General features: G+C 40.5%; 1 protein-coding gene across 4 annotated transcripts in view; it reads left to right on the top strand.

The window, feature by feature from the left end:
* Nucleotides 1–9,478: 9,478 nt before the first annotated feature.
* RPTOR (regulatory associated protein of MTOR complex 1) overlaps nt 9,479–24,337 on the top strand; it is a 562,842-nt gene continuing 547,983 nt past the window's right edge. For all 4 annotated transcript variants that reach the window (XM_042455637.1, XM_042455638.1, XM_042455639.1 and 1 more), the window contains exon 1: nt 9,479–10,849. In XM_042455637.1, coding sequence (XP_042311571.1) covers nt 10,688–10,849 — 162 coding nt within the window. In that variant the 5' untranslated portion in view covers nt 9,479–10,687. The remainder of the gene's footprint in view (nt 10,850–24,337) is intronic.

Consider the following 24,337-nt stretch of genomic DNA (forward strand, 5'->3'; position numbering starts at 1 on the left):
TACTGTTCAGAGAAGCGTTCCCAGGCATTGCATAATTGTCACTTGCTTTTTGTTTTTCTTTTGTTGTCTGTTTTATTGAATCATTTCCTGTATTGCTATGTATTTTATATGTATTATCCTACTAGAGAGGCCCCTTCCCCACCACCTTTCCCTTCTCCTTTTGTGCCGTGTCTTTTTAGATTGTAAGCCTGAGGGCAGGGAACCGTCCAATTAAAAAGATTGTATGTACAGCGCTGTGTAAATTTACAGCGCTTTATAAATAAAGGTTAATAATAATAATAATAATAATAATGTAACCTGGACTGAATAAATGAAATTGAATTTATTAGAAACTGATTTAAAACACTGAAACTGATTTAAAATGTTGAAGTACTGAAGTATTGAATCAAGGAAACTGAATTGATTATAGTAACAATAATAAGAAAAGGGCTACAGGTACAAGAAGAGCAACTGCATGAGTAACAGCACAATACCAAAGAAAACCATTGCTCAAACAAAACACAAAAGCAGTAGCAACTATCAGTACTTGAGGAGATTAAATTAATGCAACAGAAATTGAGGGAGGAAGTGAAAACAATGAGATCGGAAGTTAAACAAGATATCAAAATGGAACTGAAAGGTATTAAACAATCAATAGGAAAAAAGTCCTCCATTTTGCTCAGGTTGAGCACCCTTTTCCGTTTCTGAGAAGACTGAGGCAAAGAAGGTGTATCTGTCCTATAACCAAGCATGAAGCCAAAATGAAATGGATCCAGATAATCTGTGTCATCCAGAAATTCCTGGAGCTGGGAAGCCACCACACATGCCAATACCTTGCCCCACTTTCTCTCCCCTTTCATTGCATTGCAGCCAGACCTAGTAAGGCAAGGCAGATGGAGGGAAGGAGGAGCAATGCTCTGCAATGGCAGTATCATCCCCCCCCTTTTGCAGAGGTACCCTGGCTGGTGGTGGTGGGAGCTGGGGGTATATCCCCTTCTGAGGACATCCCCTTCTGAGATGTCACTCAGTGTGGTCCACATGCCCCTGCACTCCCTTGTGGCATTCATGGCTTGATCTACCCTGATTTATGCTCACTGGCCCAAAGGACTTTGCCCTGATTTCATCCAGATACCAGAAGCCTTTATTTCAGCAGCTAGCAACTCTGTGAAGGACAATCTCTTGAGTATTCTATAAATCACTGGTCATTCTAAGCCAATAAGTCAGTTTAATAATTATCTGAAGCTAGAGAGTTTTGAAAAGTGCTCATCTTTATGGCTGCTCATGCAGGCTCCACAAACACCAAGTGTTCCCATGGCATGTGACCTAGAATGGTTAAAACTTTCATACAAGAATTGCCTTGCCTAGATTGGGGTGATAGGCTTTTCAGTAACACTGCAACAGATTCAACATTGGAACCAATAGTCACACTGACTAGGACAATGACACACTATCCTTACAGGAGATTTTCTTCTATTTACCCTCCCTGAGAATTTAGACAATGCTCAGGCAAGGACCTACATTTTACACAAAGATGATACTGCAAAATGAAACACTGTATTATATAAATGATAAGAAATAAATAAATAATTTTAAACAGCGGTTATTTGAGTGTCAGCTCTAGCTAAACTGATAAGGTGAAGGACTTGAACTTTATCAGAAAGGAAAAACACTTTAGAAAGGTGATGCTTTGAAGAGATACAGCAAACATTCCTAGAGGAATAAAACCAATTAAAATTATTTGAAGACTGCTTAACCAATTGTGTCTGTTCTTCTGAATTTTAACCTTTTCTCACCCCTTTTCTCTTCTATTGATATCTCTCTCTCTCTCTCTCTCTCTCTCTCTCTCTCTATATATATATATATATATATATATATTTGAGAAGCAGGTTATATAGATGAATAATAAATAAATAGGTAAATTTAAACAGCAGCTATTTGAGTTTCAGCTCTTTGTCTAAAATTGTTTTGAGGGAAGAATTTTAAATTCCTATGGGGGGAAAACACATGACTTTACAGAGATGTAATTTGAATTTGTATTAAAACGTGTATTGTTTATTTGCTCAAAGCACTTGGTCAAATGTACAGCTCTGATTTAATATGTTAAAATCATGCATTTTATGAATAAATGCAATTCTTTATAAATAGCTCTGTATCCTTGAATATTTCACACAAAAATGTGTATTCATAGTTTGGAAGCACAGAAAACCAAATCAGTTATGTGTACAATGAAAAATTATGGGTCAAAAAATAAAAGGCTGTTCTGTTCCAACAGTTACAGTCCTAAAAATGGCTAACTGGGCCACCAGCATCAAGATAATTTTGTTGTTGTGTGCCTTCAAGTAGTTTCTGACTTATAGCAAACTCACAACAGGGTTTTCTTGGCAAGCTTCTTCAGAGCCATCCTCTGAGGATGAGAGAGTGTCACTTATCAAAAGTAACCCAGTGAGTTTACATGACGAAGTCAGGATTTGAACCCTGGTCTCCTGAGTCCTAGTTCAGTTCTCAAACCATTACACCATGATGGCTTTAAGTTTAATTTAATGTCAAGTAAATGTGCTTTGAACCTAATTGTGAGCCACAGGTTCCAGTGACAGGGCTTCAGTAAATTTGACAGATATTGGTAAGCTGCATAATAGGCCTTTTATGTCAAGGGTTAAAAGCCAAACTAGCACTGAAATGTTTAGATGTGTGTGACCATGAGCAACCAGCCTTTGGAGGACGAAAGCTAATGAGCTACAGCTGTTGCTCATAGGTACAAGGCCATTCTACTGCCTGCGTGCAGCAAGCCTGGAAATGTACATGTGTCTGTTTAAACAAGGGGACAAGTTTCAATGTGACACAGGAAGGGGGTGAGTTTGTGGGACCGCATGGCATTGTGTGTATATAAACTCAGGGACTTCCAATGAGTGGTGTGCGTTGAGAGATAGGAGTTGGTTGTGTAGTTCTGTATAGTAGCGTTGGTTGTTTGGTTTGCACTCTGTAAATAAAGATAAGCACTTTTGGGAGCCTGGCTTGTCTGGTCGTTAATCAGCAGAAGCCTACAGTGGTGCTGGAGTGTTCCCGACGGTTGCTGCATTCCTTCATTCCTGGAAGACATCCATCTGCTGTCATCTTCACTGAGGGCTGTGAACACGTTTCCGAAATTGTCAGTTATACTCTGCTGTATTCTGACATTTTAATGTTTATGTGCAAGATGTATATTGCTTTATTTAAAATATTTTTATTGGACCAGACCAATTAATAATTTAATCTTGTCTTTGATGTTGTGGTTGTTGTTGTCTGCGCTTCAAGTTGTTTCTCATTTATGGTGACCCTAACGTGACTAAATTTTTCTTGGCAAGATTTGTTCAGATAGAGTTTGTTTTTGCCTTCCTCTGAGACTGAGACAGTGTGAGTTGTCCAAGGTCATCCAAAGGGTTTCCATAGACATGCAAGAATATGAATGCTGGTCTCCCAGATGATATTTCAGTCAAACTGCTGCAATCCACATTGACAGAACAAAACTATGGCCAACAGATTGGAAACTATCAATATACAGTGGACCCTTGTTATACGCTGGGGTTTGGTTCCAAGATCCCCCATGTATAACAAAATCCGTGTATGCTCAAGTCCCATTAAATATGACATAGCAAAATGGTGTCCCTTATAAAAAATGGAAAATCAAGGTTTGATATTTGAAATTTATACTTTTTTTTAACATTTTCAAACCACGAATGCTTGAATCCGTGTATAAAAAAATCCATGTATAAGAAGGGCCAACTGTACATCTTCATCCACAAAAAAGGAGACACAAAAGACTGCAGCAACTATAGGACCATAGCACTAATTTCCCATGCAAGCAAAATTATGCTCAAAATTCTGCAACATAGACTCCAACCATAGGTCCAAGCGGGGGTCAGGAAAGGAAGAGGCACTAGGGACCACATTGCAAACATATGATGGCAAAAAAAAAAAACAAACAAAAAAAAAAACCACACACACATAAACATTAACTTCTTCCTGTCTTGTCATTCAATGCAAATTTCTGGCATCCTAACATTGCCATGTTAAGTAACTGTTGACCTAACTCAATGCTTATTGATTCACACCATCTATATGCACAACAGACTTTTTTTCCTGAGGAAGATCATTGCAGAAGATTCAAATGAACCCCTGGCAAAACTCCTAGCAGCTTGGATACTGTGTTATAAACACAAGATTCTCTTCATTGCCCTACAGTTCTAGCTCCTTCAAGGTTGTTTGTGGTGATATGCTGATTCAGGACAGAATATTAATGATTGCTTCACACAACTCACAAGAGCATGGGGCTTTTTGGTACATTAAAAAGATGACAGGGAGGGGGATTTGGCAGTGGGTGGCTAGTGCCTCTCTCACACAAGAGTGATCCAATAAAGTTACTGAGATCAAATTCAGGGCAGACAAAAGGAACTACAGTATTTCACACATGTCAAGTTAATTACTGCAGATTGTGCTAATGGCTGCTTAATTACATGGCTTTTTAAAAGACTAGACAGGTTCCTGGGGGTTACATCTATCAACACTTATAAGTCTTGAGAATTAACCTTCCATGACCAGTAGTTGTAAACATCTGAGTACCAGATGCTCTGGAGAAACAACAGATTGGGACCTTTGCCTTCAGTGTACCTGGCTGGCCATTGTTCGAATCCTGGAGTAGACGGAACTTGGTCTGATTTATCAAAGTAGTTCTTGTGTGCAGGCAAGCCTTATGAGAACTGATCTGTAGACAGCCACCTAAGAAAAACCATCATTGGGAGTTAGAACAAAGAAATGATCACCTGTCAAAAGAATCAAGGAAAAAGCAGAAATGAGCCAGAAGTCAGGACTGAAGCATCAGAGCAAAGAAAAGCATTGCTGGTCTCCTAAATGTTTTGGCTCACAGTTCCCACATTTTCTTACTATTGGCCATGTTGGGTGGGACTGATGGGAGTTATGGACTAAAACATATGAAAGGGCAAAGTTTCCCCTCACTAACTTTAGGCCTTTCCTTTAAAGAAGAGTGAAGGGGTAAAAGAAATAAAAAATGAAACATGAAGAAATCTTATATGTTTGGTTTGGAGTGAAAGCATTTGCTTTATTCAGGTAGATAAGGACAAGAAATCATACTTGTCCATACATATCCAATTAATTTGAAAACCCCTTTCTCTGTTTTATATATATGGCAAAAATGTTCATTGCTGACTGCTGCCAGCCACATATTTACGCCAGCTAATAAAAGAGATGGTTCAGGAAAACAAGGAAAATTATGTTCCTTAGCTGTATGAAATTCAAAACGTTTTGGTGTGGCTTCTGGAATCTTAGGACACATGTATCATTTAAACAGCATACCTCCAAAGTGACCTGAAGCAGCTTTATTTTGGCCTATCTGTATGGGGCCTTAGATTATCATGTTATACACATGTATCATGTTATACAAAGATTATCAAAAATTGTTGTCCTTTTAGCAAATGTTTTTCAGTTGCATCAAAGAGGTGTGTTCTGCTTTTTATGAAAAATAAGTTGAAGATACAATACCCTTCATAATATATATTTCTGTAAAATACATGGTCACAGGAATTCCCAGTTTTACAATTGACTATTGAAACTTAGCTACAAATAGATAAATTGTATTGACCTGCACTAATGTACAAAAGGTACATCCTTGATTAAGGCTCTGCAATGTTGGCAGCTTTACAGTGAAGGCTAAAGGTAATCAAGAGTTATTTTAATGGCATTATTCCTCTACAGTAAATTATTGAGCTCATCTAATATATTGTACTTATTGTCATGTTAATTTTTTTCTTTACTCTTTCTAGCTTTTTTTTCTTGGTATTCTGTTTTAAAATACTATTGACCCAGCTGTGTTAAATGTAAATGTAATTTTGCTCCCACTTATCAGTCTTTTTTAACTATGCCGCTTAACTCCCACCAAGAAGAGTTTGTTTGCCTCTCCTTGGTGACTGTAGATCTGATAGTTCACCTTTAAACCAGGTTGCAGGACCATGATGCACTGTTTAACATAGAACATTACTGTTTTCCACACCAGAAGCAGGCATACCATTTATCCCTTTCTAACAACAACAACAACAACAACAACAACAGCGATACTGGATGTTTTTGGCAGTCCTGTTACACCTAAGGGTAACAGGGTAGGAAATTGCTTGTTGGACTATCTCATAGTTGCCCACTGCTGCACTGTATTTATTAATTATTACTACGTAGCCAACGTATAGCCCGCAGAGGCTTTGAATATGTCAAGGCCCCTGAATTTTCCCTCCAGTGTGGCATAGTGATTTGAGTGTTGGACCATGTAGATTATCAGACAGGAGGCACTGCATCTTTCTCCCGTCCTTTAACTCTGCGAATTGTTTGATCAGGGGCCAAAGATAATCACACCTCAATGTGCTTCTGCCATCCTTCTCCCATGTGTAAAGTGTAATGCAGGCATCATTTGGTATTAACAGAAACTCTGGAGACCAATTCCTTGCTTGGCCATGAAACCTACTGGGCTTTCAGCCACAGGGGAAGGCAATGGAAACCCTCCTCTGAACAAACCTTGCCAAGAAAACCCCATGACAGGTTTCCCTTAGGGTCGCCATAAGTCAGAAATGACTTGAAAGCACACAAGAAGAAGCCTGGTACTAGCTTTTGATAGCCTGGGGGTAATGTGTTAGTGATTGAAAGGAGGTCTGTTGGAATTATCTTCTCTGTGCACCCCTCTCCACCATACACACTGCCACTGGGACAGGGAACAGGCATGTGGGGGGAATCATTCCAATGCCCCATATTCTCCATTTAAATTATTTATTTCCCCCAACAGGTGATTGACATTGGGCCTCCAACAGCTGGCCAGGGAGAGAGAGATGAGCAATGGGATCTAAACATGGAGGGAGAGGAAGTATAATCCCTGCCCATTCTTGCTTAGGTCCAAAACACACATCCAGTTTAAGACTGCTTTAACTGCCCTGGCTCAGTGCTAGGTAATCCTGGGAACTATAGTTTATTGTGGCAGCAGAGCTCTCTGACAGAGAAGGCTGAATGTCTCACAAAATGATGGTTCCCAGAATCCCTTTGCATTGAGCCAGGGTAGTTAAAGCGGTCTCAAATTGGATTATTTCCGCAGTGTGTTTTGGACCTTACTGAGATGGAGGGAATGTGGAATATGTCTTTCCAACTATCCTGATTTTTTAATAGGGACAGTCCCAATTAATCCTCTGACATCCAGGGGCTTTAAAAATGCCTCAGTTTCTCTCTCTCCTCCTCCCACTTTCCCCACTTTCTCCTTGGCTAATTTTACTTGCTGCCAACTGAGTTCAGATTGCAAAAGTAGTTTGCACTCAATTAAATCAGCAGGGGAGAGAGGAGAGCAGTAGGCCCAGGAACAACAAACTGCTGCAGCCTCTCCTTGTGCATTTTTTCCTTATTAATAACATAGCCACCCTCTGAGGTTGCTCAGCCACCTGTGCCTGGGCCTCATCTGTGATATGTTGTAGGAGGGGATGGTGTATTTGTGTCTGCCTTCCCACATGGGAGCAGAAATGGGGATGTAAGGTGTGAGACAGAGTGAGGGGTCGGTGAGTGAATAAGGAAGGAGCAGTGTTGCCAATTAATTTCTTTCCGGGGAATTTGACTGAATAGTAATAATAAATATTGGCGAATTTGGGGGTTTTGGATTTTGGTAAAACATTCCGGGGAATATCTTCGAGGCTTGATGGCAACACTGGGAAGGAGATGAAGGCAGGGTAATCTGATTATGGCCATGGCTGCCGCCAAGTATGCAGCCCTGCCATAGGTAGAATTTAAAGATATAGCCAAGTTAGTCTGTAGAATGAGAATGTATAAAGATCTTGTAGCACCTTTTGAGACTCACTGAAAGAAGTTGGCAGCATGAGCTGTCCTAGACTTCAATCTACTTCCTCAGATGTGTACAATATGCTTATATGCATCTGAGGAAGTAGACTTGAGTCTATGAAAGCTCATGCTGCCAATTTCTTTTTTTCAGTGAGTCTCAAAGGACTTTATCTCACTGGAGAAATTTTTCTTAATTTCGAATGAAAAGAAAGTGGGGCGAGAATGCATTTACCTGAATTCGCTAGTTCAGCAAATTTACGTGAATGTGAATTGCATTTGAACTGACTTCCCATTGCCTGAAAATAGCATGCCATTGCCTGAATTTGCATCTGGTAGTCTATCACGCAATAACGTTAAACCCCATGATTGCGCTGATTTCCATTGGATTATATTTCCAATTTCCCTTGTCTGATAAACTCCCAAGGTGATACAAGATCTCTCTACCCACCACAGGGTTTTCTCTAGGATGGATGCAAGGGGTGTAGACAAGGCCTTGGTTTGGATGGTTTTGGAGCTGGGAAAATTTTACAACCATGGCCAGGTTGCTGGGGGATTCTGGGAGTTGTACTCCAAAAAGGCAGCGGCCTTCATGGTTCTATATGCATCTGTCAAGCTGGTTCTTGTTTTCATGCAGTTATTGCACATCTGGTATTATTCTGTGTGTATTTAGGATAATGATATGGATGGCAGACAGGCTGCAACAATGGGAGCCAAACTGAATCTGGGAGCTAATCCATGCTGTAGAAATAAAACAGTTTGAGAGCTCTTTAACCGCCATGGCCTGTCCTATAGAATCCAGAGACTTGTAGTTTGGTGTGTGTGTGTAGGGTATTTAGCCTGGTCTGTCAGAGAGCTCTGGTGTCTCCTTCTTGTCACTGTGTGCCTCCAAGTCATTTTTGACTTATGGAGACCCTGAGGTGAGCTAATCATAGGGTCTTCTTGGCAAGTTTCTTCAGAGGGGGTCCTCTGAGGCTAAGAGAGTGTGACTCACCCAAGGCCACCCAGTGGGTTTTTACGCTTGAGAGGTCTCCAGAGTCCTAGTCCAACACTCAAAGTATGAAGGACTCTTGAGTCATGGCAGCTAAAGTGGTATCAAACTGCTTTATTTTTGCAGTGTGGATACATCCTAGGCAGGGGGGAAATTTGCCTGTGTTAGAATCATTGGGTCAAAACGTACCGCAGAAATAATCCAGTTCGAGACAGCTTTAACTGTCCTGGCCCAATGCTAGGGCATTCTGGGAACTGTAGTTTTGTGAGAGCGCTCTGGTGCCACAACAACAAACTACAGTTCCCAGGATTCCCTAGCACTGAGCCAGGGCTGTTAAACGGGTGTCAAACTGGATTGTTTCTGCAGTGTGTTTTGGCCCATTGATCATTTCCAGGTTTCACACACACGTGTTATTTATTTATTTATTTATTTATTCATTCATAAAACGCCCGTGGCCTTCGACCCTTCCTGACCAGGCCAGGGTCCTTCCTCATGGCTGCCCGAGGCGGCTGGATATACAGTATAAGGGAACGCGGGCGAGGGAGAGCCGTTGCCACGGCAACCCACTCGCTCCTGCTCCCTCCCCCTCTTCCGTTCCAAACGCGTGCGGCTCCGCATGAGCCTTCCGGCGACCCGTAGCCGAGATGCATTGTGGGCCTCCACAATATGGCCGCCTCCTTGTGGAGCTGCTGCTGCTGAGTGGAGTTTGGCTCTTCGGGACCTTTCCCCTCCAAGGCTCGCCGCTACACGAAGCGGAACCGCTCTTTGCCCGCCGTGGCGGGGACCGCGATGGGGCGGACAGGGCTCCCGGGGCAGAAGCAGCAGCAGCCGCCGCAGCCGGACAGGAAGGCAGCCCCGCCTCGGGGGTAGGGCTGTTCTCCCCTCTCGCCGCAGGGAACCGGACTGAGGCCCCTTCCTCCCTTCCAAGGGAGCCTCTTCCTCCTGGATCCAGAGCCAGGACTGGGGCCGAGCCCAGCAGCCCCTTTTGCCCCAAGCCCTCGGTCCTCCGCATTGGCCCCACATGGCAGCCTTCCCGATTGACTCCATGCGCCTCTGCTAAGACCCCCTCAATTCACAGCAAGAAGAGACAGCCTGCCTCGAGAGGGAGAGGCTCTCAGCCACAGCCCCCCTTCGGTTGTTGTTACTCGGAAGGAGGCGACTGGTGTGTGGCCTTGCCATCGTTTCGCCCCTTCCCAGCTCCTCTCTTGGACACAGTTTCTCAGTGCAGCTCAAGGCCTTGCAGCCTTGTCCTGGGCAAGAGTGTCAAACCTCAGCCACCGCTGTGAGACTTCTATACTTTATTCCTCTATCCTTATACTTTGCTCCTTGGCTGGCTGTCGTGAGCGCTCTCTCTGCTAGGTTTGCCAGTTACAAGTCACTTTCTTCAACCTAAAATATTTTGTCACCCCACCTTTTCAGACTTGCTTTTAAAACCCTTTAGCAGACACCCTTCTTTATTATTTATTCTTTTATTAACAAAGACAGCTATCAGCAACGGCTCTCAAGTTTTCTTAAGATCGCAGGGACAGGGGGGGACAACCTATATGCCTATCTGTGTCTTTAAAGCTTCAGCTGGACAGTGATAATCCATTTCCTGACAGACAGTTGTCCCTTGTATAGCAGTTGAATTACTCGCTCAGTTTATCCCTTCCAAACCGGACACTGCCACCCCACTCTCCAAAAGCTGCTGAGAAGGGACCATTGCCACACACTTTAACAAACAACAGCATTTGCAAATCCACTTTCAAGAAGGCACCTTTTGGCTAAAGCTTCATCTGGAACTGCAGCTCTCTTGCCCTGCTAGTACTTTTTCTCCTCGTACTTTGTTGGACTGGTGGCTTTCAATCTTTGGTTGCCTCGGTTCCTTCTCCCATGGAGTCGGATATGCTGCAGTCGCCCCTTCTGGGGCTTGGGGAGGAAGACGAGTCGGACATGACTGACTGGAATCTGCCTTTGGCCTTCATGAAGAAGCGGCACTGCGAGAAGATTGAAGGCTCCAAGTCGCTGGCTCAGAGTTGGCGAATGAAAGACCGGGTAATGGCCTCTTGTAGCAGATTTTGTTCGAGAGAAAATGAAATCCACATGTTGCTGTTTATTCAACTGGGTTCTGCATACTGTCTTTTGCTGTAGGCCTTGTACCTTCCTAGTTAGATTTCCTTAGCCTCTTTCATGTTGAACACTTATTACATGGTTAACATTGCATGCTAAGAAACAAATTATGAATGTAGTTAAAGAAGATTTAAATCATTTGCCCTTTTTTCCTCCTTAAAAACATTTAGTTAATTAAAATAGGATCTTAAAATCTACTTGGCAAAGTATCTGGATGGAGAATTGGTAACGTATTTGGATTTTGTGCAGATTTGCTCTATTGAGAAACTTGGAACTTTGTTTCTTTACCCATTTGTATCATGGAGCATTTCAGTATTTTAATGAAGCTAAAAATGGGAGTTACACTATTTATGAATATTATAAGCAAGGAGATTATAACAAGGAGATATTTTGCTCCTTGCTCAAGTGCTGTGACAAAGTGCTGTAAATGCTGTGGAAATTGTGTAAGTGCTTTTTTGTAATGTGGAAATGAAATGTGATTTAGAACTGCCAAGGCTTCTTGAATCACATTTTGAGAGCTATCAGAACCAGCCTGTTCCCATGACAGAAAAAGTGGGATTTAAGGGTTTTTGGAGCATCCAGGATAAGCCTGTGTTACAAGCTGGATGTATGACTTTACATTACAGATGTTGGTTATATAATTGTGTATTATTAATATTAGTTTCATTGTATTTTATTTATAAGCATTCATTAGATTTTTTTAAAAAAAACTGTTGTGTGTAGTTGTCACACTCAACTTTGCTTTAATGAGACACAAAAGAGCTCAGCCTCTTCTGGATTCACACGCTTTCCCCCCTCCCTCCCCTGCATGGCAATCAGGAGAGTTTTGGAAGGTGTTGTTTTTAAGTAACTGTGGTGGGATACAAACGCCCTATAGTACGTATAGGATACGTACTAGGGTTAGGAAGGGGCGGTGCTTCCGCACCCTCCTAACCCTAGTACGTATCCTATACGTACAAGATGGCGGCGCCCCTTCTACATGGGCGCTGCCATCTTTACGTACTGGACGCATAGCGTCCAGACGTGTTGCGGCGCCTATGACGTCGCGAATGCGCAGGCGGCGCTTCATGACGTCATCAATGCGCCGCAAGAAGAAGCTCCGAAATGGAGCTTCTTTTTTGCTCCGTGCGGGAGCCGCGCGGTTTGGCTGCTGCGGCTCCTGCGCAGAGCAAACGGCGGTGGCGGGGAAGCGCCGCAAAGCGGCGGTTTGTATCCCGCCTGTGATTTATTTGGAACAATGAATTGTGCTCCAAATGTTAACTATGGGGCTAAAAAGACTGCCCCTTTGGAGTAGCCTGCTGCCACCCCTTTCAGCACCGGATTGGGGCCACGGCAACTACATGCCATGACCCCAATCTGACTTTTCCGTGGCGGAAAAAGGAGCCGCAAAAAATGGCTTCTTTTTGTGCCATGGAAAGGGCGCCTGTGATGCCGCTGTGCCATCTTCTGGTGCTCTTTTTGGCACTGTGTCATCTGGATGCAGCACCGTGATGCCACCTGCTGTGTGGTTGGGTGCACACTGTGACTGCAGTGTCAGGGCAGCTTATTGGGCCCCTGTTCTGCCCTGAAGATGGCATATAATGCCAGTCTGTACACCCTGTAGGTTTAGGTTCTAAAAAGCTAACTTTAACCAGTATCACTAGTACTTTGATGACTTCTTAATGATAAATCTTGTTTGTCTGTGTAAGTGTATGTTTAGTCTATAGGAGACCCCACTGGGGCTAGAAGTATTTATCCCATTTATTTTATATACTGAATTTTAATTTAAAAAACATGGTTAGAATTTACAAAGTGATTTTTAGTAATGTGATTTTTTTTGCAGAAAACTTCTGTAGTTCTGTTTGCAACTCAGAGTCCTTTTTTTGTACTGAGACTATAGCTTTGATAATGTTTTTGACAATCAGAAACAAAACCAACACTCATTCTTTGGAATAAAACAAAATCCAAAATCCACAAAAGAGTAATGCCTTTATTGTTATCTGATTTTTGGGGTTGAACTGTTGGGGTTTTTGAACCACAGTTGCTATTGGTATTGGAACTTTACAGCTTGGATCATATTATGTTTCGTGTGGAATAAAAATGCTGGGATGTTCTTGTAGATGACATCAGTGTGACCTCATCTTCTGAGTGCAGGGGTTATGGTTAACCCAATCGATATGTAGTGTTTTGTGAGGTTTTTTGGGCTATGTGGCCGTGTTCTGGAAGAATTTATTCCTGACATTTCTCCTGCAACTTTGGCTGGCGTCTTCAGAGGTTGGTGGGATGGAAGTGATTGGGGTATATATACTGTGTAACCCTTGGTTGGGAGGAAGTGATGTACATGTTAACCTCTGTGTTGGTCTGTTGTTCAATGACAAGGCCTCAGGGTAGGATGATATGTGTGTCTATTTAATTGGCATTCCATTGTCTGCAGGGAAATCCCCTGACCTTGGGTGATGTTCATTTGCATGTGTTGAGTCTTGATTTTGGTTGTTTGGTTAATTTCTCTTGTATGTTTCATGTTGCGTTTCAATAATCTGATCCTTTGGGTACCACATTAGTACTGTGAGCCATTAATCTGCCATTAATCTAGTGTAGCATTTCCCTTATTGGTGTATTAGTAGGAGAAGTGCATTGTGGGAGCACATAGGAGATGGCCTTCTCAGCAGTGGCATACCAGTTATGGAATTCCCTCCTTTGGAGACTCAACTGTCACCAGTGTTAGGATCATTTCAGCACAAATTCAAAACCTGGCTTTTTATTAAAGCCTTTGGACCTAACTATCCTGGGTGCACATGTTTTGGGTTGTATTTAAAATTGTTTTAATCAGTTTTAAATAAGCTGGTTTTAATTGATAAATTGTTTAATATATTTTTACTCTTTTAAAACCATTGTTATTATTTATTGTTTTAAATTAATTTTATTGTAAGCTATCCTGAGATCTTTGGCTATAGGATGGGATATAAACATTTTCATAAATAAATAAAGATGGCATTTTTGGATGTTACTGTACATGCTACAAATGCATAGTGTTTAAGAGATGGCATTATCTTTTCTTTTCCTTTGCTTGTGGGTGCTTGGAAATGTTTTTTTTCTTCTTCTGATTTTGGGCAGAAATAATTTTATGTCTCCTGCTTAGGTAAAGTAATAAGGGGATTTTTCCCAACAATTCTTACACTCATTTCCTTATACAGTAATATTGCCGTTCTTAGTGGATAGAAGTCAGAAACTTGTAGGATAAGTCATGGTGATCTCAACAACTTTTGAATCGGGGGGGGGGGGGGGGCTCCAGCGGGCTGTAGCTGAATACGTCTTTCATTTTATACTGTAAATTAGGGCTGAGAATAGTACAACTCTTTGCATTCCTTATGTTGGATCTGCTAGCTAGGACTGTAGGAACTTGCAATATTTGGAGGTTTTCTTGGTACACACTACTGGCATAAAGAACTACAGTATTGTGGGGTCCTGGAGTGTAGGATCACTGTCTTGCAATGTAATACCAAATGATATGTGATTTAGTTGATACCTGGCTTTCGTTATTGCTATGTGTCTTCAAGTAATTTCTGACTTATGGCAACCCTAAGGCAACCTATCATGGATTTTCTTGGCACAATTTGTTCAGAGGAGGTTTTCCATTGCCTTTCCTTGAGGCTGAGAGCATGTGACTTGCCCAAGGTCACTCAGTGGGTTTCATGGCCGAGCTGAGAATCAAACCCTGTTCTCCAGAGTCATAGTCCAACACTCAAAGCACTATGCTACTCTGGCTTTTACCTCTTAAAATAAGTAGCTCTGTATTTCTAATTTGATATTAATATGGCTTTATGGCTCCTAACCTTGAGCTTGGAAGCTAGTTTGCAGTGGTTTAGAGTTTAATTCTACGGACACTTCTAACCTAGATCCTATTGTAACCAAAGATATTTATCAAGTGATATGAATACTATAGATTTGATATCATAATAGCTTTGTCCACGCTGCAGAAATAATCCAGTTTGACACAGCTTGAATGGCCATGGGTTAGTTCTATGGAATTCTGGGAAGTGTAGTTGTTGTGGCACCAGAGCAGAGCATTAAACAGTGGCAGTTGAAGTGGTGCCAAACTGGATTATTTCTGCAGTGCGGATGCTTTCTTAAAATATTGCTAGCAAGGTTAACAACATCTTAGACCTGAGAAACAACCTGCAATTTTTTCCAGGGAGGATTTTTCAGTGTGTTTCTGGTTCAAGGAATCTCTACAATATTTAAAAATCCCTTGTTGATAAATCTAAATAATGAAATTAAATATTCACCACTGTCTTTACCCAGAATTCTGTAACTAGAAAATGTATTCCTTGTGGCCTATATCCATGGTATCTGTATGCTATCAGAATGGCACTCCTTTGATCTATTATTTATTTAAAGTTTTTTTTATCTGACGGAGTAGAAATTACACTTTGAATGAGGAATTAAAGCTCATCGTTCTACTAGGATGGACTTCATTAAAATATAAATGTTTCAAATATGTTGGATTTTTACTGACAAGTTGTTACCAAAGTCAGAACATTTAAATTGAGCTGGATTTACTTGTATTGATTTCTCAGACAGATGGGAAGCAAAAATCTGGTTGTAGTCATCCCCTTTTAACAACCTCCCCTACCCTGTTGTCTTGTAACCTACCAAGTGAGAATTGAAATCTTTCCTTATGGGAATAGGCAGATGGTGCATTCCTGTGGGAACCTAAGAGGTATAGGAAGGGTTCTTTCGTTTTAAAAGACAGAGCCTATCAGTGTTCAGATGACACACTGTTTTCCTGAGAACTAGCACTTAATAAATAGGCTTACTGCTAGTTTCAGTAAGCCTATTTGATCTAGAAAGAAATCTTCACACTTCAGAACATGGCTGATGGAGGTTACCAGGGCTTTCTTCTAATTTACAGTCTGTCATTTTTGCAGACAGGTGGAGGTCTCCCAGAGTTATTTTTGCACTGCGATTTGGAGACATGGAGGATACCAGTATGGTGACTTTAGAGAGGAGGAGGCATGTGTTTCTTATATACCCACCAGTGTCTCCTTCCATTTATGTTACTTTTTCACTTAATAGACTGGATTATTAATTTCAATGTCAACTTTTCCTTCCTGGTTCCTCCTGTTTTATTCTATTCAGTGTAATTCTGTAGGGGATCATGCTGCTAATAGTAGTTTTCTAAGCTCAGGTATATGTGGAAGTCACACAGAAATCTCTTGACCAGGACAAACAACAGTCCCTTGGCTTAAAATGCAAATGTTAATTTATAACTAGAGGGTTTTTTTAAAAAAAAAACACACGCACAGAATTAATGAAGAGACTTAGTTTGAAATCCAGTCTAAGAAAACTTACTTTAACTGTTGTTGACTGGCATAAGTAACACATGATAGCAATGTGATTTAAATAAAACTACTGCTTTCTTTAAGTACAAATATGATTTTGAGGAAGATTGCAGCATGGATGTTAGCTCACTTTTGAAGAAAGATGATCAGAAACATGGTTGCCAGGTAGCTTGGGCAGATGACTTCTTATTTGATACTAACCTTGCTTGTGATCTCACCTTGCATGGTAAAATTTAACTCATTGACCTAAACTAGGTAGTAGTCATCTGTTAGGAATAGTTTTTTGTGAGCCTGGTGGTTTTATGTGCAAAAATTGGATACATTTTGGGAGTGGAGACCAAGCCTAAAATCCAATAAATGAAGTCAATAGAAAATACTTCTAAACAGAAAGGGCTTTCCTTCTTCTTCTTGTTCTTTGCATTTCCCTTCTTCTTTTTCTGCTGTAGTAGATAACTGGAAAACTAATAGTGGTAGCCTCGAAATACAGAGTTAAGTAGCCATATGGTAGTGGGCTGCTTCTCATAAGCCTCTTGTGGGAAGAAAATGGTGCAACATCTGTTCATTTGACAACTACCACTTTTTATTTTGGCATTGTATATATTTCCTTAGTTGGGAGACAGAAGGTTAGTGAACCTTCTGAAAGCTATATATGATGCTGCTTTGATTCTTTTCCAGCATGTGGAGTACAGGAAGTGTGCTTGCATTTGGTTAGAGGGATTCTTTAGTTTTCTCCATATATTATATATAGCTTTTATTCATGGGTAACAGTTTTTCTAGCCTATTGTGTACTTACTGTGGCCTTAATTGTTTGTTACTCCAAGCAGAACTCTTTTCTACTGGAAGAGTTCCAAAATATGAATCCATTTTAGTATCTGATTATTTAATCAAGTTATTTTATACCAATTTTATTTTATTTCAGATTTGATCTTTATTGCAAAAGAGTGTTACCCAAGCTGAAGCTTTAGACAGCCAGGAGTAAAGTATAAATATACCACTATGAACACCAACTCTGTTCTCCTTTATTTTATCCACATCTGTTTTGTCCTTTATAAATAGTGGGGTTTTTTTGCTAAAGGAAACTTCATCTCATAGCTTCTTCTTTAGGAGCCCCCTCCCACCCCGTAGATGCTATTTAGTAGATGTCCCTCATGAAAGCATAATTTTCCAGGTCATATTTTCTCTTTTCCATGAAAGCTAGGATTTATTTAGCGTTAAAACTATATGCTTGGGTATACCGAGTTGAAGCTAGTTACTCTTACTCTGTTTCTTCATAGCAGTTTTGTTCTCCAGTGAACTCGTATTCTGTGAAAGGCCTGGAGCAATTATACGAGTTTATGGGAAGCTATAGTTGGAATGCTGTTGGTTTACTATACTACTGTGGCATTCTGTTATGCTACTGGTTTTACTTTTTCTTCATGCTCATACAGAGAGGTGGTGGCAGTAGTGGCCCTGGGAGATATTGGTTAGCAGCTCCGAGCAGTCTGTTTCCAAATGTTTAGTTTTGAGTTTGAGGGCTCCTCAGAACTGAAGATTGACTGGGAAAAATGGATTAGATGGTAACTTGTGTTGTGAAATAATTACTATGCGATTCTTCCAGGAGCACCCTTAATTCTGAGGAAACTCTGCTCCTCAAATCTGGCGTTTGGACATAGATTGCTTGGAGCTGGCCACAGCTTCCTTCTTTGACTGCCGCTGCCCTTGTTGTTATTTTCCCTTGTTGCCTGATGGCCTTTTGCAAATTTTCCTCCTTGGTGTAACTGAAATCCAATAAGGTCTTCCTCCCCCGCTTGCAAATATTTTATTAGAATCTTTTGTGGAAGCATTTGTCTCTTTCAGAAACTCTGGAATTTACTTTGTGTTGCTGATATTGGTTGTGATGTAACAGTGCAATCAAACACTCCTGAAAAGAAAATATTGGAAAATGGCAGATTGAGAAAGTGGTATCATTGTTACTTTACGAAATACATCTACTTGTAATCTCAAGTGCTTCCTCTCTCCCCTCCACTGGTTGTGCTGAAACTGCTCATGTATATTTTCTCACAGTCCTGGTGCTTTGAATTCCAGGCTTCCTCCCTGCCAGATATTTGCAGTCATCTTGAGTTACTGCAGAACATCCTGTTTCAGTGATGACAATAAAAGTTGCTGAGTGGCTTTAAAGTATTTTTAGTAGTTTTGTGATCTTTCAGGAATGTGTGAACAAGGACTTGTGCTGGAAGACACTAACAAGATCTTTTATTTCCTTCTCTGTGAATGTATTTCTGCTAGCATAATGGTTTGTTGGTTAGTAATGACTCTTCGCCGTGACATACATGAAGGCTTCATTAAAGGTGGGGAGCAAGATGCAGACTCTGTTGTGCATTCATGAGATTTTGAAGTGAACCTTTCAAGGTCAGATTGGAGAAATACATTTTACCACCGGGGAATGAACAGCCGGAGGCAGGACCTCTGGAGTACTGAACAACTGCCTGTCATTAAGCACTGCTCTTCTCTTTGGAATGTTCTTAATGGTTGCCACTGTTTTTATATCCTTCTCAATTTCTTTCTCCTAACAGAAATTGTACTGTTTCCTTGCTGTGCAGACCTTAAGTGTTAGCTTCCCCAGAGAAATATTTTTGTTTGTAGCTCCTAAACCTGAAGTAGTTAAGTTATTCTTGGGCATTGGATGATGATGATGATGATGGCCTTTCAATAAGCATGGTTAAAAAATCTTACTGAATTGTAAAAGTACCAAACATGAAGGAGGGGCAGACTTTAGGTTTGTTATACATATGTTGTTGGTTTTACTAGAACCCTAAGGTGCACCAGATACAGCCAGGTACAAAAGACATAACGCTTAAGAATTCAGGAACAAAGCACAACTGAATACATTTGGAGGCCAAGAATTTGTTTGTAGTACCATACAATCACAGAGTTCAAAGAGACCTCAAAGGCCAGCCCCCTGCCATGCAGGAACATACAATTAAAGAACCCCCACAATCCAGCCTCTGTTTAAAAACCTCCAAAGAAGGAGACTCCACTACATTCTGAGGGAGTGTATTCTACTGTTTAACAGTTTTTACTGTCAGGAAGTTCCTCCTAAATGTTGAGATGGAATATCTTTTCCTGTAGTTTGCATCAATTACATCCTTGTCTCTGGAGCAGCAGAAAACAAATTTGCTCCATCCTCAGTATGAATCACTTCAAATATTTAAATAGGGCTATTATATCACCTCTTAACCTTCTCTTCTCCAGGCTAAACATACCCAGCTTCCCAAGTCATTCCTCATAGGGCATGGTTTCCAGACCTTTCACCATTTTGGTTGTCCTTCTCTAGATATGCTGCAGCTTGTCCGCAACCTTTTGTTAATTGTGGTGCCCAGAACTGGACACAGTATTCAATGTGAGGCCTGACCAAAGCAAAATAGAGTACAGTAGCAGTATTACTGTAATGGTTCAAGTGGTTAAGATGCTGACTCTGTTGATTGCAAGATTGGCAGGTTGGCAGTTCGATGCCCGGGTACCATATGACATCTACACCTGCTGTGTCTAACTGAGCTGAATTATAGCAAACATTTTCACAGTAGTTGAGTCTGTCCCTTTACAGTTTGGGTGGTCAATGTGGCTTTTGTTGTAAACGTTTTACTGGAGGTTTTTTTTTTTTTTTTGCACCCACTTGACTTCTGCTGCTAATTTTGCTGCCCTGGTAATGGTGATACAGGACAAAAAGAGACATGCTTTCTTTTAAATCAAGGCACGTACTCCTTATTTGCTATATCTCCAAGTGGAATTTTAATTTTTGATGCTTCCCAGAAATGTGATTCTATTTGTAAGTAAGGTATGTGAGGAATACACACCTTCTTTCAAAATTCCCAAATTCTTTTAAAATTCCTAGAAATTCCCAAACTCTGGCCTTCCAGTGTTCTGGACTTTGGCTCCCAGAATCCCAGACCATTGGCCAAGGTGATTGAAGCTTCTGGGAGCTGAAGTCCAAAGCAATTGAAGGACCAGAGTTTGAGAATAATTGTTTTAAAGGAAAACTGCATTTTCTTTTTTGCTGCTGCTGCTTCTGTGTGTGTGTATGCATGCATGTATGCATGTATATGTATATACGGGTAGTGGTTTGTGGACGTTGCCAGCCACTGCTTCATAGTTTAAAGAATGGGGAGACTGGTGCAAGAACCAACAAATAGAAAACATATAAACAAGTAAGCGTAACTTAAATACTGATTGTTCCTATTGATTGCTGCTGTAATACTGGCCCAAATAAGTTTTTATTAGTTTCTGTTTTTTATTAGGGGCAATAAATGCATTTCTTTATGTGCTTGATCTTCCCTAGGTATTTTGCTAAACTACTTAAATTTACTAAATTAAGTCAAGGGGCCTAGAAGGCTGCTGTACTTGGATTCGATGGTGGAATTTCATGGGAGATGGTATGTGCTCAATATGGATGTTTAAAAACAAATGCAGGTAGTCTAAAGGAGCAGATCTGGGAATCTAGTGCACATTGTCACCATAGTCATGGTGAGCACTGACCTTTCAGGATGCATATGGTTCTGGACTACCTGCAGGGGCAGGTGAATTATTAATATTTTTCATGCTTTTGTTAACATTTAATGCTTTAAAAGCTTTATCAGTGCTGAAATATTTTGACCTGTTTTTGTTTAATGTTATCTAAGCTCTTTGTGGATTTTTTCTCTAGTCTATTGGGAGAGCTTCTGAAGAAGTGTTGGGTGTGGGGAGACCACTTATGTGAACAAGTTTATTAAATGGATGAACTCCTGATGTGATCTCATATGAGATAATCTGGACTAGCATACAGATCTTTTGGAACAGGGTCAAAAATCAAGACAAGCTATATGATTGCCTGCTGGAATAGCCACTAAGGCGCGAGTGAAGCATAGAAAATGTGAGGTATTGTTATTTTGTTGCAGATGTGTGTGTTGGCTTATTTACTTTGGTCAGTTGCATTAGGATAAAATAATAGAGACAGCAGTCATACAGGAATCATTCCTGGTGTAAAAGAGCCCATTACATTATTGTAATGAAGAATTTTACAAAATATGTATATTGCACTCTAGTAAACAGTACCGTCTGAAATATTAATCATTTGGTAAGGTTTACTGAAACAAAGGAGAGCCAGGGTGGTGTAGTGGTTTAAGCATTGGACTATGATGATGGAGACCAGGTTTTGAACACCTGCTGGTAGCACACTGGGTGACCTTGGGTGAGTCATACTGTCTTAGCCTCAGATGCAGACAAAGGCAAACCCCCTCTGAAAATCTTTGCAAGAAAACCTCATGATAAGGTCACTGTAGGATTGCCATAAATTGGGAACAACTTGAAGGCACACAACAACCACATTTTATCCTGCTGGTCTAATTTTATTGAGAAAAGACAGCATTCTGTTGTAAACAATCCAGTCAATGATAAATTTTGCAGAATTGATTATACTGCTGTGAAATATTGCCAGCAAAGGAATAATTAGGTAATCAACAAAGTGATATATTAAATGAATGATTAGATGGCTAGATCCTTTACCTGTCAATATATATAATACCTACTTCCATTTGATCCTGCGATCTGGTATTTTTGGCTTGGTGGTGCAGTAGAAGTCTACACTGTGTTGAAGCACTGCTCCCTGTAAAGGCAGAGCTTTACTATTCATCTCTTCAATTCTTTTTCCTCTTCCTCTTCACTTTAGAGTCTTTAGGCTTATGCAGTACTGCTGTAGAAGGGAGCTATTAGAGGTAATGATGATCCATGGGTCAATAGAAACTACCCTATCATCTACCATTTGCTCAGTTGCAGTGGAAGCATGACAACTCTGTGTGGTGGATTGGTTGGATGGTTTGTCCCAGAGTTGCTACTTGGTATAATTTAGCTTATGAATTCTTGAGATCTCTGTTGCAGATAATCTTTTAAGTGATCGTGTGCCAGAGAAGCTGTATTAAATAATATAAAAATTGTCAAGTCAAAATTATCCATCACACCATGGGCAGAATGGATAATCTAAAATGGTTCATTAGGTCTGCTTTTCTTTGGGCATTATTTATGAACTGCCTGTCAGAGCGTACATCTTTAGTTTTGGGTGGATGTGTTTCAAAATAAACTAGCATCATCATTTGGTATATCTCATATTTGTTATTCCATATTACAGGTTTTAGAAAGCTTGGTTATAGTCTTTTTGGCCTTCCTAACCTGGATAGTAACTCCTTCCAAGCATAGTAAAATAATTACAGTATAAGCTCAGATACATTTTAAGTGCCATGTGATAAGAACTCCTGTAAATATAATGTTAATAAATGAGATTTGAAAGCTGTTCTAGCAAGCAGTGACTAATACAAGCAAGAGCTTTTATGAGTGAGTATCCACTGTTCTGTTGCACATGGAGGGAATGTTAGACAAACATCACCACCCCCTTTCCTTCCCCTGGAAACTGTTTTGTTTTTCTTTGAGATTTATTTTCTGTTCCCTTGTCTTTCTGGGCTAATTAGTCGATTAGTATAATCACTTTTTTAAAAAACGTATCACATTATTAATATGTAGTATCTTAAAAACCCACATGCAAAAACAAGAGCTTTGCTAAAAGGAAGGGAGCATGAACTACAGAGAGCAATATGTGAAAAGGAACCAGAAAAAATAAGATGGAATTTGAGAAGCAGATGGCTAGAGAGAAGTTAAAAACAATTTTTTAAAGTAGCAAGGAAGTCTGTTTGCTTGATCACCAAGACCTAAAGAGAAGGATTAGAGAAGAATGGATGAAATTCAGAGTGTCTTAGAAATGAAGAATAATAATGTCTTGCTTACCGCAGAGGATTTAGGAGAGTTATTTAGTCTTTCTTGCTGACAAAAGCATGGTAACTCTGAGGCTGATATAAGTCTTAAGAGCTATATACTTCAGTTAACTTTGTCTTTGATAGACCCTTTGTGTTTAAAAAATGGACAAGAATAAATCAGTGGAATTGCTCATAAAATGTAATTCTATTTTGTAGAAGATCTTTGACTTTCTTATTTTAAGCAGTGTCTCACAGTTTGGAGTTTCATTCTTTGAGCATACTAATATTGAATAGCAGTGCTCAACACATAGGTGCAGCCAGCATGAAAAAAGACTGAAAGGTCAACTAGCTCATTGGTTGTCCTGAAAGACAGGTTGAGTTCCCTGTTGGCCAAGGTAACATCTCACTTTACCTGGATCATTATATCCTAGGAAACTTAGGCATATGAGCTAAATCATTGGTGGCCAAGTATGCTACAAATAAATTCAAAAGAATGAGATAGTGATAGTTTAATGCACGCTGCAATGTGTATGCAATGCTCTAGGCACTTGTAGTGCTATTTCCTGTAACCCTCTGAAACACAGAGCTGTAGCAAAGCTCTATAGAGACAGTAGGTGTATCTTTGTTTGGCCTGTGAAAGCAGCCCCTCTTGATGACTGCTGTCTGTGCTGCAGACCAGTCATGGGCTTTTGTTTTAAATATGAAAAATTTTGCCTGGGATGTTGCTGCCACTTTTTTCTCAGCCTCAATAATTTTTGCTCTTTGTTGTTAAGTGCCCTTGAGTTGATCTTAATTCATGGCAACCTTGTGGACAAGACATCTCCAAGCCCCTACCACTACTCTGCTTAGATCTTGTAGATTCAGGCCCCTGATGTCCCTAATTGAGTCCATCCATCTGGTATGCCATCTTCCTCTCTTTCTATTGCCTTGTACCTTCCTTAGCATTGTTGTCTTTTTAAACGAGTCTTGCCTTATCATGATGTGGCCAAAGTACAACAGCTTCAATTTGATCATCTTGGCTTCCAGAGGGATGGACTCAATTAGGGACATCAGGGGCCAATAATTTTTGCTCTTTGTTGTTAAGTGCCCTTGAGTTGATCTTAATTCATGGCAACCTTGTGGACAAGACATCTCCAAGCCCCTACCACTACTCTGCTTAGATCTTGTAGATTCAGGCCCCTGATGTCCCTAATTGAGTCCATCCATCTGGTATGCCATCTTCCTCTCTTTCTATTGCCTTGTACCTTCCTTAGCATTGTTGTCTTTTTAAACGAGTCTTGCCTTATCATGATGTGGCCAAAGTACAACAGCTTCAATTTGATCATCTTGGCTTCCAG

This window comes from Sceloporus undulatus, chromosome 2, assembly GCF_019175285.1.
Source record: "Sceloporus undulatus isolate JIND9_A2432 ecotype Alabama chromosome 2, SceUnd_v1.1, whole genome shotgun sequence".
Classification (NCBI taxonomy): Eukaryota; Metazoa; Chordata; class Lepidosauria; order Squamata; family Phrynosomatidae; genus Sceloporus; species Sceloporus undulatus.